Source organism: Spermophilus citellus (genome assembly GCF_964194105.1).
Source record: "Spermophilus citellus genome assembly, chromosome: 1".
NCBI classification, from domain to species: Eukaryota; Metazoa; Chordata; class Mammalia; order Rodentia; family Sciuridae; genus Spermophilus; species Spermophilus citellus.
The window spans coordinates 138,031,790-138,047,755 of record NC_138182.1 but is presented as its reverse complement, the minus strand read 5'-3'; the positions used below and the strand labels follow the sequence as shown (position 1 = coordinate 138,047,755).

At 41.0% G+C, this 15,966-nt stretch overlaps 2 protein-coding genes across 3 annotated transcripts in view; one reads left to right on the top strand and one right to left on the bottom strand.

The window, feature by feature from the left end:
• Nucleotides 1-8,693, bottom strand: part of GEMIN5 (gem nuclear organelle associated protein 5) — a 44,449-nt gene extending 35,756 nt beyond the window's left edge. For both annotated transcript variants that reach the window (XM_081304323.1, XM_081304324.1), the window contains exons 1-6: nt 8,434-8,693; nt 7,466-7,626; nt 6,583-6,764; nt 3,550-3,701; nt 3,219-3,338; nt 1,901-2,033 (exon numbers count right to left, since the gene is read on the bottom strand). In XM_081304323.1, coding sequence (XP_081160449.1) covers nt 1,901-2,033; nt 3,219-3,338; nt 3,550-3,701; nt 6,583-6,764; nt 7,466-7,626; nt 8,434-8,599 — 914 coding nt within the window. In that variant the 5' untranslated portion in view covers nt 8,600-8,693. The remainder of the gene's footprint in view (nt 1-1,900; nt 2,034-3,218; nt 3,339-3,549; nt 3,702-6,582; nt 6,765-7,465; nt 7,627-8,433) is intronic.
• A 1,502-nt stretch (nt 8,694-10,195) lies between these two features.
• The window catches only part of MRPL22 (mitochondrial ribosomal protein L22), a 41,964-nt gene continuing 36,193 nt past the window's right edge, over nt 10,196-15,966 (top strand). The window contains exons 1-2 of the mRNA XM_081285433.1: nt 10,196-10,260; nt 10,341-10,389. Coding sequence (XP_081141559.1) covers nt 10,233-10,260; nt 10,341-10,389 — 77 coding nt within the window. The 5' untranslated portion in view covers nt 10,196-10,232. The remainder of the gene's footprint in view (nt 10,261-10,340; nt 10,390-15,966) is intronic.

Below are 15,966 nucleotides of genomic sequence, written 5' to 3'. Positions count from 1 at the left end.
AGTTTCCAACTGCTAGACCTGCTTCAATCCCCCAGACAATGCTAAGTGGCAGGTACCCACTTCTTGTTAGAAAGTATAAACCCATGCATTTCCAATTTGCAAATCTGTTTTGCAGCTGAATAAAAGTAGTTTTACTTTTCTTTTAACCTTGTTTGTGATCTTGATTCACACCTTTAAGGAGAGAAAAGCTGCATTTTCTGCCATATTCACAAAATATCTCTTGGAGAACACATAGAAAATCATGAATGCCTACAGAAAGAGAAGCAAGTAACATGGACGAGAAGTGGAAGGGGTGTTTTATTATGCATGCTTTCATTCTTCTTTGAAATATATAAATGTTCTAGATTAACTTTTGAACAGAGTTCTCTACCAGCTTTAATTATAAAATACCACTATAATCTGAATAGCTTCAAAGCTCAAGAAACAATCTCTTTTTTTGGGTATTGGTGGAAAGTAGGGTCATGGTTAATATTTTGGAAGGACTCTATGTGTTTTACCTGTATCACCTCATTTAAAGGCAAGAACTTGTCTATTAAATTAATTTATCATCTTCAGCAACTACGTATTTAAAATGTCTATGGCTTGCCTCTCCCACCCAAAGTGCATACTGGTCCCCTGGGAGCCTTCCAGGGGCTGAGGGCTGCTTGCACCTGTAGGCCTTACACAGATCCTGCAGAATTATGTGATACTCTTGTTTCAGTATGTTGGATACGTTGAGCCAGATGCTTTCAGGCTCCAAACTAGATTTGTGAAATATGTATCTGGTCTTTGTTCTTTCCTGGCATATAACTCTTAAAAGCTTTGAGATCTCCAAAGGCAAATATATGTTCTTGTATGCTAATAAGTTGACTAATGGTTGGCAGACTTTAGGAGAGCTTCATGTTAGGAGTTGCTCACCAGAAAGACTAACGTGGGACTAGATGGTTGGAACTTTGAGCCCTATCCTCAACCTCCAGGGAGAGGGAAGGGAATGAAGGTTAAGTTGATCACCAATAGTGAAGAATTTAATTATCATGCCTATGTAATGAAGCCTCTATAAACCCCTTACCCACAAAGACAGGGCCCTGAGAGCTTCCAGACAGCTGAACATATGAAAGGTTCTAGAGGGTGGCATGCCCAAAGGGCCTGTAAACTTCTCCTATATCCCACCCTATGCATTTCTTCATCCGTTTCCTTTAATGTCCTTCCAATAAACTGTGAGCAACATGTGCAAATTAACTGAACCAAAGGAGGGGGTCGGGGGGCCCTGATTAGTGGGGCAGAAGTCCATGCAAAACCACCTGGGGCTTGCAACTAGCATATAAAGTGTGTGTGGGAGAGCTGGGGGTCAAACTCTCAACTGGGGGGCATGACATTCTGCCAGAACTGAAGTGGAAGATACCTAGCTGCAGAATTAATCACTTGCTTCCTCGGCAGGAGAAATCCCCACGCCTTTTGGAGTCTCAGAAGTCTTCTGGATTGATAATTGTGGTGTGAAAGCAGAGGAAAAATGGTTTGTATTTTCCCATGGAAAGTGCTCAATCAGTTTTGTTACCGAGTGGTCACAGCCTTACTAAGGGACAAAAAATAGTATCACCCTCTCTGCCTCTTGCACACATAAGGCAGGTAAGCAGCAGGCTGATTCTGAAATTCAGATGTGTCTGACTTCAGAGTCAGATACTCTAACTCCAGGTTTGTTATGTGTGTGTGTGTGTTTTAAACAATTCTGTTTGCAGGGCACAGGTCTCATGATTTTTACATTTCAACTGGCCCATCATAACACAAGTCAATACTTGGGTCATAATGGACCACTTGTGTGTGTGAGACCCATCTTCTGTGTTTCTAATGAGAGGCCTAGGAATCTTGAGGCCACACAAGAAAATAAAATTTATCAGAAAAAGTATGACCAAAGCAGACTTACCCAAAACAACTGGACACCAGCTGCGTTGGCTGATCCCTGGGCCAGTAGAGTGTCAACCATAGGCGCTCTTTGACGGTTGGGTCTACACCCCCTCCTCTTCTCTTCAGAAAAGGTAGTTTCAAAATCATCACTCCTGTAGGTGAAATGGCCAGTGAGCACCAAAGACACTGAAACCACGGACTTAAAGACAATACATGATCTGCGATTTAAAGGTTTGTTAGTTACTGACAATGAATACACTATTTTCCCATGGAAACATTATACATGGTGATTAATACCAGCCCACCTACCTTTAGGTCAAGCAAGATCTTCAGGCTGTCTTGGCAACCCAAACACATTAAGAATATTTCTTTTGGTCTGGAAAAATGAGCTCCCAATTAGAACTGAGAACTCAAGTGGTAATGCAACCCAAATTCAGAGCTGGAAGGACAGAGAACAGGAATCCTCCTCCTGTTGGTCATAAATCCCTTTGGCAGACAACACATTGTGACAGGGGAGCATCTCTGTCAGCACTAAGCTGGTGGTTCCTAATTTGTACTGGGTGTTAGAACCACAGGTATAGTTTTAAAAAATACATGTGTCAGGGTCCAGCACCTAGATTCTGATTCAGTAGATTTGAAGTGGGGTCTAGGAGCCTATATTTTTCCAAAACTCTCCAGCTCATTCTGCTGCACAACCAGAACTGAAGGCTACTGTATTACACAGCTGTAAGTTTAGAGGTTACCCTGCTGGAGGGATTCCCATCCAGATACCCACATGTGGATTTTTAGCTCCTTTGGACAAAGTGTTTGTATGGAAATACATATCTATGCTGGAAATACACACACACACACACACACACACACACAAACACACACACTTATTTATTTAATTATTTGGGTGGTACCAGGGATCAAACTCAGGGCCTTACACAAGCTACGTAACCTCTCTACCACTAAGCCATATTCCCAGAATATATTATTTATTCTGCATTTATACAGTAGAGATCTTTTTCATTCCTTTGCCCCAGGTCTTGCCAAGTACCAACATTCATGTCCTTAAATGTCTTTCCCTCCGTGGCAAATAGTGACCCTTCTATAAAGCAGGGGTCCCTGCCTTCTCTTAGAATGCATCATAAACTAACACTCAAAAAATTTCAGAGTACAGAGTTCTAGCCCAGGCTAAACCAGGGCAGCGATTTTATACACAGGAAAGTAAAAAACAAATTTCGGACAGATGAGGCACTCTCAGAACCTAAGAAGACAGAACAAAAGAACAGCTAATTTCACTGGATCAACATAGCTTATATTACAAAAGAAACATCCAACATCAATTTTACCTCGGCCTCGAGAGCAGCTCCAGATTCGAATGGTCTGGTCTTTGCTTCCAGTCGCTAAGTAACAGCCTTTTGTTACTGGAGTTTGAGCTATAAGTTTCCCATTGGGGATTTCAGGCTCTTCTAAAAGAAAGAGGGTAATTTTGTTTTTATTTTGCATTAAACATGTACTTGTGAAAGAAAAACTAGTTTCCAAGGGTTCCTAAAACTTAGCGATCACTTTTCATAGGTCTGGTATGTGAAATCTCAAGTTTTAAATGTAATTGAGACAATGCAAGTCTACCTAGTTTGTTTTTTTAGGTCTAAAGAATACTCTCCTTTCATTCATCTCTACCTGAATTTTCCTCTTGGTTTATGGATAAACAGTCTTCACCAGGCAGGGGACACCAAGCTATGGAGTGGATTTCATCATCGTGGCCTCGAAGCCTGTGAATAACTTCTCCTTTCTTACTGATGTCAATTATAACCACTATGCCATCCTTATAGCTAAAAAACAAGAGTTAGAAATATTAGTGAAAAATGAAGACAGATAGTCTCTCTAGTAAATATTCTTGCTTAGGATTTATCACTGTGAACTTTTAAAAGTTATGTAGGTGCATTTGGGGTAGGGGAGAAGGAGAAAGAACAAGAAATACTTCTGTTGTTTTTCCTAAGTGTTTGATGCTTCCTAGTTTTGTTAACACCCTTCTCCATGTTGCCTTTCAAAAGTTCCAGCAGTGGAGCATACTTTTATTCTAAGGGAACTGACAGGAGTTCCAGTTCTGATAGAAGTCCAGCAACTCCTCTAAATTAGAGATGAATTTATTCTAGTTCTCTGAAAAGTTTCCTTTTCATAAATGACACTACTTTTCTAACTGGAAACTGAAAAGCCAAAGCACTCAATATTCTAGATCTGTATGTTTCATGGTTGCCATTTTATAAATCTAGAAAAAAACAGAGACATTCTAAGAGCTTTAAAAATATGAATTATTTCAGACACATAACAGAGTATCTACTACCTAGCATAAGAAAAAAAATAATTACCAAAACATCTGAAATACTTTGCTTTACCACATAGATCAAACCTCTTTTTCCCCTTCCCAGAGATAAATCACTATTTCTTAACTTTGCTAGCCTTTTTTGGGTATATATTTTTAAATACAAAAGAGAAGTAGTCTGTATATCTAAAAACCTCATAGTAAAGATATCATGCAGGTTTATTTACTAATTTTTTTTTTTTTTTTTTGGAGCTTGCTTTTTCCACTCATTCTGTTTCTGAATCATCCATGTTGATACATGTAATTCTAGTTCGTGGTCAGTCATTCACACTATTGTATGTATGAATCCTGTATTATACGACTACATCACAGTTTACTCACTCAGAGTCCTTTTGAAGGGTCTCCATTTTTTCTGGCATTACAAACATAAAAGCTGCTACTAATGTACTATAACAATTTCACATGTGATGCCTAGAAATAAGACTGCCAGAATGTAAGATATGTGCACCATTGCTTTACTAGATAGTGCAAAACTGCTTTCCAAAGTGGCTGTATCTACTTATACTCCCTATACAACAGATAATTCTACAGGGAAAAAACAATACTGCAGATTAAAAAAACAAGCAAAAAACCCCAAGAATATATCAATCTTTTGACTACCTGGACTTTGAAGATCATCAAGTTATACTACCTGTCAAGAGATCTAGCTATTTTGAAATCTTGAGTTAAGCTTTCTGGGAATAATGTCTTAAAGATCGTCTATAAACAAATGCTTCTGAGCCAATCTTCTGTGCCTGACGATGCAGTTCCCTCCTCCTTACAGACTTTACTTCTAAGAATTGCTGCTTTTTTCAAGGTTTATTTGATTCAAGTTTCTTTGACCCCTGGACACTACTACCCTTTCTGCTCATCCTCTAGTACCCTCACTACAACAATGCTCCCACTTCCTGAGACTGCCCATCTACAGACCCCCGATATTTTCGTTACCACTTGCCCTCACCCATCTTCCTACCCTTCCCTTCATGCAGAACAGATTTCAGGATCCATAATTATAGTTGCTCTTTAAAACACTACAATCTCCCTTTCTTCTCTCCCTCAGGGTTATTTATTCCACAAAACCCCAAACCTTATTGAATCCAAAGATCTCCTTTTTCAATCGGTTTGACTAATTTAAATTCATGACCATGGTCCTTAGCTTGGCCACTCAGCAGTGAACACTGAACCACCAATTTCCCTAAGTTCATTTTCCTATTCTTTGGAGTGTTCATGCCTTCTTCTTGACACTGAACTTGACTCTACCTCTTTCATTTATGCTTCACAGAGAAAATCTGAAGCCACAGAATGGAATATTCTCTACTTCCAAACCTACCTGTAATTATTTCCATATTCATTTTCTCTTTCAGTACCGAAGACTGAACCAAGGGGCGTGCTATCACTGAACTACCTCTTCAGCCCTTAGTGGGGCCTCACTAAGTTGCTGAGGCTGGCTCCAACTTGATAACTTCCTGCCTCATCCTCCCAAGTCTCTGGAATGCATGCATTACCTCACCCAGCTTATTTCCATATTTTCAACTGTTTTTTATTCTATTTGTTATCTAAATCCAATCTCAACTTTTCCATAACAATCTTCCGTATTTATCAGTTTACCAGCAATAAGCTGCATCCCCGCCCCATTATGGCAACATGTCCTTGTATCTTTCATTTAATACTCTCTTGATTCCATACCTCCTCTCTGCCTTCATATCCATGCACACTTGTACAAGTGTGTTAGGATAGTTAATAGAAATAAAATTTTTCACACTTTGAGAAAAATTTATTTCCATTAATTTATCCTACCCCAAAACAAGTCTCTAACATCCACTTCCCTCAGACTTTCATCTCTAACATACTAGTGGAAATACTTATGTGAAATCTTCAAAACGGAGGGAATAAATATCTTTGTGTGAGAAGTACATGGACTGGAGAGGGAAGGGGATGCCCACTCAGGCAGCTCATGTGGAACAACCTCAGTGATCAGGAAGAACACAGATCCCAAGGCCACATCACTTCCCCAACCTAATGGGAATGACTGGAACCAGAGACAGCAGTCCTCTGGGAATCATAAAAGATAGTGAGAAAAAAGTGAAAGAGGACATTTCTAACATTTGAAGGTTGACTGAAAAATCAGATAAGAAGAACAAGGAAAGCAGAGTACAGCAGAAAAGAAGAAAATAAAGAGGGAGGGAGAGAGATAGTAAAGACCTAGAGATCAAAGGAATAAATGATCCCAAGGGCTCAGGGGAGCAGTTAACATCTGTATTCAAGGAGTAAAGGCATTGGAGAAGGTAATGCAAATGAAAAATATGAGCAAAAACAAAGTAAACTATCCATACAGATGGCAGAGCACTTACCCAATGGCAACTAAATCTTCATGATGAGGTGAACAAGTAAGACAGAAAATTGTCCTGGGTTCTATAAAGAGGTGCTGGCTGTCATTTCTGTTGAACCAATAACAGAAAACGATTCCTTTTTCATCCCCAGATACTATTAAGTCCTTTACTCGAGGAGACCAATGCAACGCTGATATTGTATGCTTCAAAACAAAACAACAAAATATTTGTTTCTGATTTGTCAATGCCCAATTTTTACTTATTTTAACCTGTTTCACAAATAAGCATAATGTTAGGCATGATATAGGTACTTCATAAATACTTATTAATGCTACCTGTTTAGCAACACTATATTAACTGTAGAAAAATTTAGACTACTGGGGAATTAAAGAATCATTAATTTTTTTCCTTCCTTCAATGCAAAGTTCTTACAAAGTTTAAGCAGGTCTTTTCCTTTCCTTTGTTCTCTTAAAAGGCAGGTACATCATGTAATCATCTGTTTTATAAATGAGTTTCAGTCACTCATTTATAGTTTATACCAGGTGTCTATTTTAAATGCACAACCAACTATTGAATATTTTAGACTTCACGAGTCATACTGTCTCCTTCGCAACAGAATTTTGCTATATGAAAGCAGCCGTAGAAAGGATTTAAATGTGGCTGTATTCTAATAGTTCTTTGCAAAAACAGGTGGCATACTAGTTTGCTAACTTCTGATTTATAAACAAAATATGCAGCCTCTTTAAAAAAGCTTTGAGACAACTTACAATATAGGGCTTCTTATTTAATTAATGAGTACATTCATAAGTTACCCTGCAATGATAAGTTACCAAGACTATTTGAAACAAAAGAACTCCCAAAATATACATAAACAACATTATGAGAAATCAGCAAGCCATGGTACCTGATGGAGTGCATGTTCTGTCACAACTGTTTTTGTCTCTACATCCCAGATTTTCACAGTCCCATCATCGGAGCTGGTGGCACAGAGGTTGTACTGACCAGGGTGATGAGAAAACGTGAAGCCAGAGACTCTTTCAGTGTGTCCCACCAACTCTCCTATGACTTCAGGTAAAATTACACTTTAGGTTAATTAAACTGCTATCCCAAATTCCAGACAGAATCATCCTGTTGTTGGATGATAAGTTAGCAAATGCTTTGGAGTTACTTAATCTATGTATACTTAAAATACCCACAGACTTATAACCAGAATCCTAGGTGCTTGTACTGGCTCTTCAGACAAGTCATTTTCTCCCGTTGAACTTCAGTATTCTCAACTGTAAAATAATGTTGATATCCCTTGCTGTGCTTAGTTCACAGGCTGGGGAGCAACTCAAAATAAGAAATATAAAAGCCATTCAACTTCAGTCTGGCTACAGGTAGTTTGGAATGGAATAAATATCTGGCATGTCATATTCTAAAGCATAATCAAAACCTAGTTCGGAGCTGAAAGCATCTGACTCTACCCATTTATCACACGGAACCAAGAGTGTCACACAATTTTGCAGATCTTGTATAGGGGCTGCAGCTGCAAGCAGTCCCCAACTCCTAGAAGGCTCCCAGGGGACCAGCGCGCACTTGGGTCGGGGAGGCAAGCCAAGACATCTTAAATGCCTGGGTCTGGACACTGCTAACTTCAGTAAGCTAGCGGTCCCACGTGCGAGCGTCGGGAGGCGGGACCGCTCGGCCACAGCGTGGTGGGGATCATTCTTGGAGACTCATCGCGACTCATCTTAGTGACTTTGGCAGACCCCTTCTCTCTGCCGCAGTCGCAGACTATCTGGAACTATAGGAAAAGGGGTGACTGGAGACGATCAGCCGGTGTTCCGGGGGAGAGCAGGAGGGCTGCGGCCCAGAAGTGGGGGGAGTTACCTCGAAACGCGGGAGTCCCCGGGGTCGTGCCTGCTCCCGGGCCCACGCGCACAAGGAAGACGGAGGTCCGGGCCGCGAAACCGAAGAGGCCCCCGGGCACTGCATCGCTGCAGCGGGTGCAGTACCAGTTAGGAGAGGGCGGCAGCGTCCGCGGTTCCTGCCCCATAATCACCGGCAGCCGAGGCAGAAGGAAGCAGCTACAAGGATGGATCTTTCACAGTTCCACGCCGCAGCCGGGAAGGGGGCGGGGTCTACTTCAAGCCCCGCCTCCTCGGGCCGCCGCTACGGCGCGCGCCGAGGTCCACACGGCATCGCGCGCTCCTTTCCCGCTACCTCTGGGCTGGGAAGGGCGGGGCCGCGCCGCACTCACTGCGCTAGTCCTCCCAGCCTCGAGGAAGGCAAGAGTACGCCCAATCCGGTTGGAGGGTTCTGTCCTGCCTAAGCTCAGCCCTGAGGTTAGCTATTTTCACTTCCCATAGCAAACCATTTAATTAACGGTTTAGACTGTTGGAGCCACCTCCGCCCACTCCTGCTTTATTCTTTGGCCCTGTGCGATCACTGGCCCGTGCGAGGGTACTTTACTAGTTCCAGACATATTTTTAAAGACATCTGTAAGAATGTAGTCAACGAAAAATTAAAATATGGATCAGAAATCAGAAAGAGAAGGAATAGTTTTTGCATCTGGGTCGGGATCCTGATCCTGGGATTTTGGTATTCAAAGATTAAAGAGGAATGGAGTCCCTCTTTTGGTTTGCTTGATTGTGCGCCAACTCTGAAGGGAATTGTATGCGGTTAAATTCTGTGGAGGAAAAAGAATGGAACTCCTTCCATCTCAAACATGCCAAAACGCTCATATTGTGTTCCACAACTGTGTTGTTTATTGCTTGTTTGCACTGGGTACCTGGTGGCAAACAGAAACCTGAAATACCTATCCTCAGAATAGAGATGTCAAATGTATTGGGATGTCTAGGGGCACTAACTTTGGAGGCTCAGAACCCTACATTGATCACTAGCTTTGCCAGTGCTTAGGCGAGACTTTAACCTCTCCAGAGTATGTTTCCCATTTGAAGATGTTAATCCTTGCCTTGTTGGTTTGCTGAGATGAATACACGAGGTTTAGTGAAGCGGCGGCCAGGCACATCTGGCGGTAAGTGCCCAAGAGTACAGACTCATCTCTTGGAGGGCAAGCTGATTAGTAGGGGTTAGAAGATCATACGTCGTATTTCAGGTATCTGTTCTTTAAAAGGGCTTTACACGACTTCCAATGACCTTTACAAACTTGTGCCACAGGGAGTTATTTCTGACAAGAAAACTCAGGTCTATTTCGGGGACTCTGCACCCTTACTCCTTTCAGACCACTTGTGAGATGAGGCTTCATGATTTTTCTGAATCCTGGTGAGTTTCTACAAATCCACCATGTTTCGGGTTTTTTTTTTTTTTTTTTGGCTCTGAAGCTAAAGCCCAGGACGCTTTACCACTGTTCTACAATCCGAACCATTTTTATTTTGAGGCAGGATCTCTTTAAGTTATAAGGATTTTGCTAAGTTGTTGAGGCTGGCTTGTGAACTTGCGATCCTTCTGCCTCGGTCGTTGGGATTGTAGGCTTGCGCCACTTCGCCCCGTTAGCTTTGGGTCTTTATTAAGTCATTCAATTTCAAGTCAGGCTGGCTTGGTTATACTTTAAGCCTGGGCCGCGTCTTTGCTGTCTCCATGGCAACACTGCTTCCGGGTGAGTATCGCGCATGCGCCTTGCCTCGCTGGCCTTTGAACTCGGAGGCTTTCGCCGGGGGAGGGGAAAGATGGCGGCGGCCCTCCTTGCAGACTTTGGTAAGAATTGCTTAGTGGTTCAGGGGCAGGAGAAGGGTTAATAGGGGAGTCCGAGTTGACAGTTTGTATTAATGTTGCAGGTGCATCATGGATACAGAGCCTGAGGAGCCGGGGGAAGCTGGCCTTGGGGTAAGTCTATCGCCTTGGCATTTCACTGGGGCTCACGGCCACTTGACTAGTCAGTGTCTGCTTCTGGGTCAGTCTGTGCTTTAGGCAGTCGGGCCACAGAGGTGAACTAGACAGACTGAGTCTGCCCTGTCGCCCCGTTTTTCCACCGTAGCCCCGCGGGGACCAGGATTACTCGTTGCCCCAGGCTGTTCTAAATGTGTGTTTTTAGCGGCCGCCTGGGTCTTTCTGAACGCCATGTGATTTCCCCCCTCTTACCTATGGGAGAGACTAACCTTTCTGCTTACCTCTCTGGTCACTTGCTTACGTGGGCGGGAGCTCTGTTGTGGACAGTCTTGGCTTTCAGGGTACCCGACTTGCTGTGACGCGTTGGATGCGTTATCACTTCCTCCTAACTTTCTGCATACATAGTAGGTACAGCTTTACCCATTTTTTCTGAGAAAAAAATTGAAGCTTTCAAACGTGACAACTTGCCCAAGGCCACTCCGATATGGGAAATTTTGAAGCTTTGAACTGTACTCCGTAGAGCATTCTGTAACCTCAGGACAAAAATGTTCTTTAAAAGTGAGGAAATGTCATGGAATTGGGAGCTGGGAAGAATCCTGTCCTCTTCTGCTTGTCTCTTCTGCAGTACAGAATTGATATTGGAGATGGATAATTTGATTGTAAATTTTCTGATTGGTTCATTTTTTCATGTTTATTAGTTCATTGGTTCTGGAGACAGATGAATTGGGTATGAATTAGGTATGAATCCACCTATTAACTGTGTGATTTAGGAAAAAAGTTACTTATTCTTTGTGTCAATTATCTCTTATGTGATATGAGTGATGTTATCACCTAATGCATACATTTTTTTTTCCCTTGCCAAGGATACCTGAACCTAGGGCCATTGGAATGCTAGGCAAGCTCTCCACCACTGAACTACACCCACAGCCCTTGTAATATTTTAAAATGAGGATTAAAGGAGATAGTGCTTATGAATTTTTTAGTACAGTGCATGTAATAATCCCACCCTAAGTCCTAGCTGCCATTAATATTGTCATTACAAGTTATTATTAAGTTTTTATTATATTTAACTCTGTCCTAGGCTCATGAGTCCTAGGTGGATGAAGAGGTAAGCTAAAAAAGGCGAATAAGAAGCACCGGCTCTTAGGATTTGCCATACTTTGCTTTCTTAGATTACTTCTGTTACTTTGCCCCCCAACTATGCTATTTTCTGAATATTCTGTTCATCCACTTGCTTCTTGGCTTTTTCATGCTGTGCTCTCGCTTCTTGTCTATAATGGCAGGCCTACTCATTACTCAAATCCCTGTTCAGATATTTCCCCTTCAGAAAGTTTTCTCAAATCTTTCTAGAACTGGAGAAATTAATTTTTCCTTTCTCTTAGCATGTGTGCCTTGTTTAATGGCTACGTGTAAGTGTGTGTGTGTATTTCTGTGCCTTTACTAACTTGTATATAAGAGTGGTAGGGACAGTTGACTTGTTTGTCTTTGTAATTCTTATATAGGATCTTAAAGTATATTTTGGTAATGTTTGTCATTTTCAATTGTTTTGTGCTGACTTATACTAGGAAACTTTTTTTTGGTACTGGGTATTGAACCCAAGGGGGCTTTACCACTGAGCCAATCCCCAGCCCTTTTTAATTTTTTTATTTTTGGAAACAGGGTTTCACTAAGTTGTTTAGGGCCTCACTGTGTTGCAGAAGCGTGCCTCAAACTTGAGATCCTTCTGCCTCAGTGTGGGAGACCAACTTTACACATGACTGAGTACACTCCCTGGCTGGGTGCTGAGGCGCTCAGTTGCAGAAATGTGGCAGAGCTTTCCCCACTCTTCTTGGGTTCGAGGGTCAGTGTCTCGTGCATGGGTGTGTCTTGCTACAGCCCCATGGGTGAGGCTACGCTCACCTGTTCCTTTATAATATAACCCCTTGCCCTGTTTAGGATGGAATCTTCCATGGAAGTGCCTTGTGTGTGTCCCCTTCTCTTACTGTGCCCTTGGGTGTGGCCTACCCAGGTGTCAGTCAACCTGTTGACAGTGGACATCATGAAGATACTCAGCCCCCTGAAACCTGACCCCTTGCCTTATTTGAATAGCTTCCCTCAATAAAAAGGGTGCTCTCGCTCTCTCTCTTTCTGTGGACACTTAAGGTCAGAGGAGCCGTCACAGCGACCCCAAAGAAAAAGGTATTTGTGTCTCTTGTGTAGTTATTTCATGCAGCCCAGTTAGCCCAGTTAGCCCAGTTCAACTGGAGCGATCCCTGAGCCTTTTAGTCGCGAGAACAGAAACCTGGCACCTCAGCCTCCTGAGTCTCTGGGATTACTGGTATGTGTCACCAAACCTAGCTTATACTAAAACTTTGAGTAAATAACTTGAGCAATTTGACTTCAGTTTTTCCATTCATGTCATGATACAATAATGTTTTAGGTAATCTGTATGGGTCTTTGCAGTTCTGAAGTTATATAATTTTATGAATCCTCATTCTGGACTTTTTAATCAGGGAAATGACTATATGAAAACTAAGTAAAAGGGTGTAACTAATGCTCACATTAATCGTGTAAAAATTTTTTTTATTATTATTAAAAAATAAACATGACTGTTTAAACCAGGGATTTAACCCAGGGGCACTTTACCACTGAGCTACATCCCCAGCCTTGTTTATTTGGTTAAGAAAATAATATTGTTGGCCAAGAAAAGCTTTTCTATAGTCTGTGTTTAGTAGCAGACTGACAGGTTTTAGTCTTTTAATTTAAAGTCTAATATTTTACCGTTGGGTGCTTTTAGTAAGTTTTGTGACTTATTGAACATTACACAGTTAATTTAGGCAAAGTTAATATTTAAACAAAAAAATTTCTGGCCTTAAGTTGTATTCCATCACATTATAGGGATGGCAAAGTGATGGGCTCAGAAGGAATTTGTCAGGTGGATCTTTTTTGCAAGGGGTGATTTTAAAGTTTAAAGAATGAAATAGTATATTTTGTTGGTTTCAAAATAAAAGGGTTGGTGTAAAAGTGTGAGGGGTCTAGTGTCTAAGCTATGTATAGGTTAAAAATTTCCACAATGAAAGCCAGGTTGGAATTGACATGATTTAAAGTTTGGAAAAATGATGATAGCAGTATGATATATTCGAATAACCATTGGGCTGCAGGAGGTAGGTCTGGATTTCATATGTATGCCTAGGACATATGTTGTGGCCTTGGGTAATTTGCTTAACTTCTCTGAGGCTCAGTTTCCTTATCTCAAAAATAAAAAAGAATGAAATAGTATCTACCTTAGAGAATATTGTGAGAATGAGAATGAAGAGGCTAATATGTAAAGATGTCTACTGTAGTATCTGGCCCTGTAGAGATGTGGTATGGGGATGATACTGCTATGAAGTTCTTTAAAGGAACCAGACTTTATGCTGAAGCCATCAATAGCTACTCTGTACTCTTTTACAAGAGATTGCATGTCTTTATTAGCCCTATTTACATAGAACAGTTAGCAAGATGATAAGAACTGGGACATAAATTAGTCTACTTTTCTGTTGAGCCAAGTTACTCTTCAAAGACTTTTCTGAAGTAGAGGGTAGAAGTTTACCTTTAGTTTTCATTTATCTGTGCTTTTAGTATTTTGATTGCCATGATCAATGAATTTTGACAGTTACAATGATTTTGTGTCCTCTTAATTAAATCTTACCTCATGACCTGATGAGTTGTATAGGAAAATGGTGCTTAAATATGAGTCATACACTTCTTTAAAAGTGTAAGGAAATCGACGAAACATCTTTGTGATAATTGCATTTCTAGTTTTGCTTATAATTTCATAATCTTCCATGTAGACATCATGGATTGTGTTCCAATCTTTATCTGCTATCTTTATGTTGTCTTTTTCTTTGTGTCTGTCTCAAAAGTTCCTTTGCTTCTTGCATAAAGGCTCATGTAGTTGTGTTTAGGGCAAAATAACAACCCAGGATAAGCTCCTTGCTTTTAAGATCCCAAATGGGGTCACATCTTTTGCCATTCAGATCCCAGGGGTCAGGATGTTCACATGTCTTTAGGGCCACATCATTTTGCCCACTGCATTCTCTTTCTTTTTTTTGTCTTTTTTTTTTAGTGAGAGAGGAGAGAGAGTGTGAGAGAGAGAATTTTTAATATTTATTTTTTAGTTCTCGGCGGACACAACATCTTTGTTGGTATGTGGTGCTGAGGATCGAACCCGGGCCGCACGCATGCCAGGCGAGCGCGCTACCGCTTGAGCCACATCCCCGGCCCCAACTGCATTCTCTTTCAAAAGAGGTCCTATGGATCATCTTAAAGCATTTTTTTTCCCCCCACAGAAAGATGCCCTGTAGTCACACCTTTACTTCTGCTACTACCCCAGCCTAGAGTGTACTTCACTTGGTCTCTGTGCAAGTCTGTGGTTTGTTCAACACTCAGCTTGAGTCCCATTTCCTTAAAGTCTTCCTAATTTCAGCCCTTATGTTTTTCTTTTTCTGGCATCTGAATGCCAAATGTACATATGTGGTTGATTAACTGAATCTTAAATCACTTGCGGGTTGCAAATGTTTTATCTCTCTGCATTCTTATCACCTAGAATAGTACCTATAGTATAATAAGAAATAGAAGTATATGTATAAGTTGATAAAATGTAAGCCATCCTGAAGAGATCCAAGTTTTACTCTGGAAGGTTACCAGAAATTGGGATTCATGTTTTTCTTTTCCATTGCCAAAAAGGAATATTAATTGCAAATTCAGCCTAGTACAGATTTTCAGCTTTATGTAATAGCATAGCTTGTGTGCTTTTCCAAATGGTTTTCACTGTTTCAACTATTCTTTAGAACTAAATGAGGCCTTTAGAAGTTCTGTCTACCCACGCTATAAGTTTCTGATTAGAAAATGACTTAATACTCTGAATAATATACCAGTGATCTGAAAGAGATAATGTCTTATTGCCAAATGATATTTGACACCAAAGCCTTCTCTTTGTTTATATTGTGGGTCTGTGAAATAGGAAGTTGATCAAGAATATATGTATCTCCAGGCATGATGGCACCTGTGTATAGTCCCAGCTACTCAAGAAGCTGAGGCAGGAGGATCACAAGTTCAAAGCCAGCCTGGGCAATTTAGCAAGTCCCTATCTCAAAATAAACAATGAAAAGGACTGGGGATATAGCTCTGTGAGATAGCACACCTGGGTTCAATCTCCACTACTGAGAATGAAGAGGCTAATATGTAAAGAAAAAAATGAAAAAAAGAATATATGTATGTGCTTGAAAAAAGAAAAAAAGAATATATGTATGTGCTTGTTGATTTAGTCTCAGATTATTTCTTTTTTTTTAAAGAGAGAGTGAGAGAGAGAGAAAGAGAGAGAGAGAATTTTTTAATATTTATTTTTTAGTTATCGGCAGGCACAACATCTTTGTTTGTATGTGGTGCTGAGGATCGAACCCGGGCTGCACGCATGCCAGGCGAGCGCGCTACCGCTTGAGCCACATCCCCAGCCCCCTCAGATTATTTCTTAATATTGTTCTGTTGATACTGATTTTTATGATTTGTTCTTAATCCTCTATGGTGGTCCAAAATCCCTGGTATATACGTTAT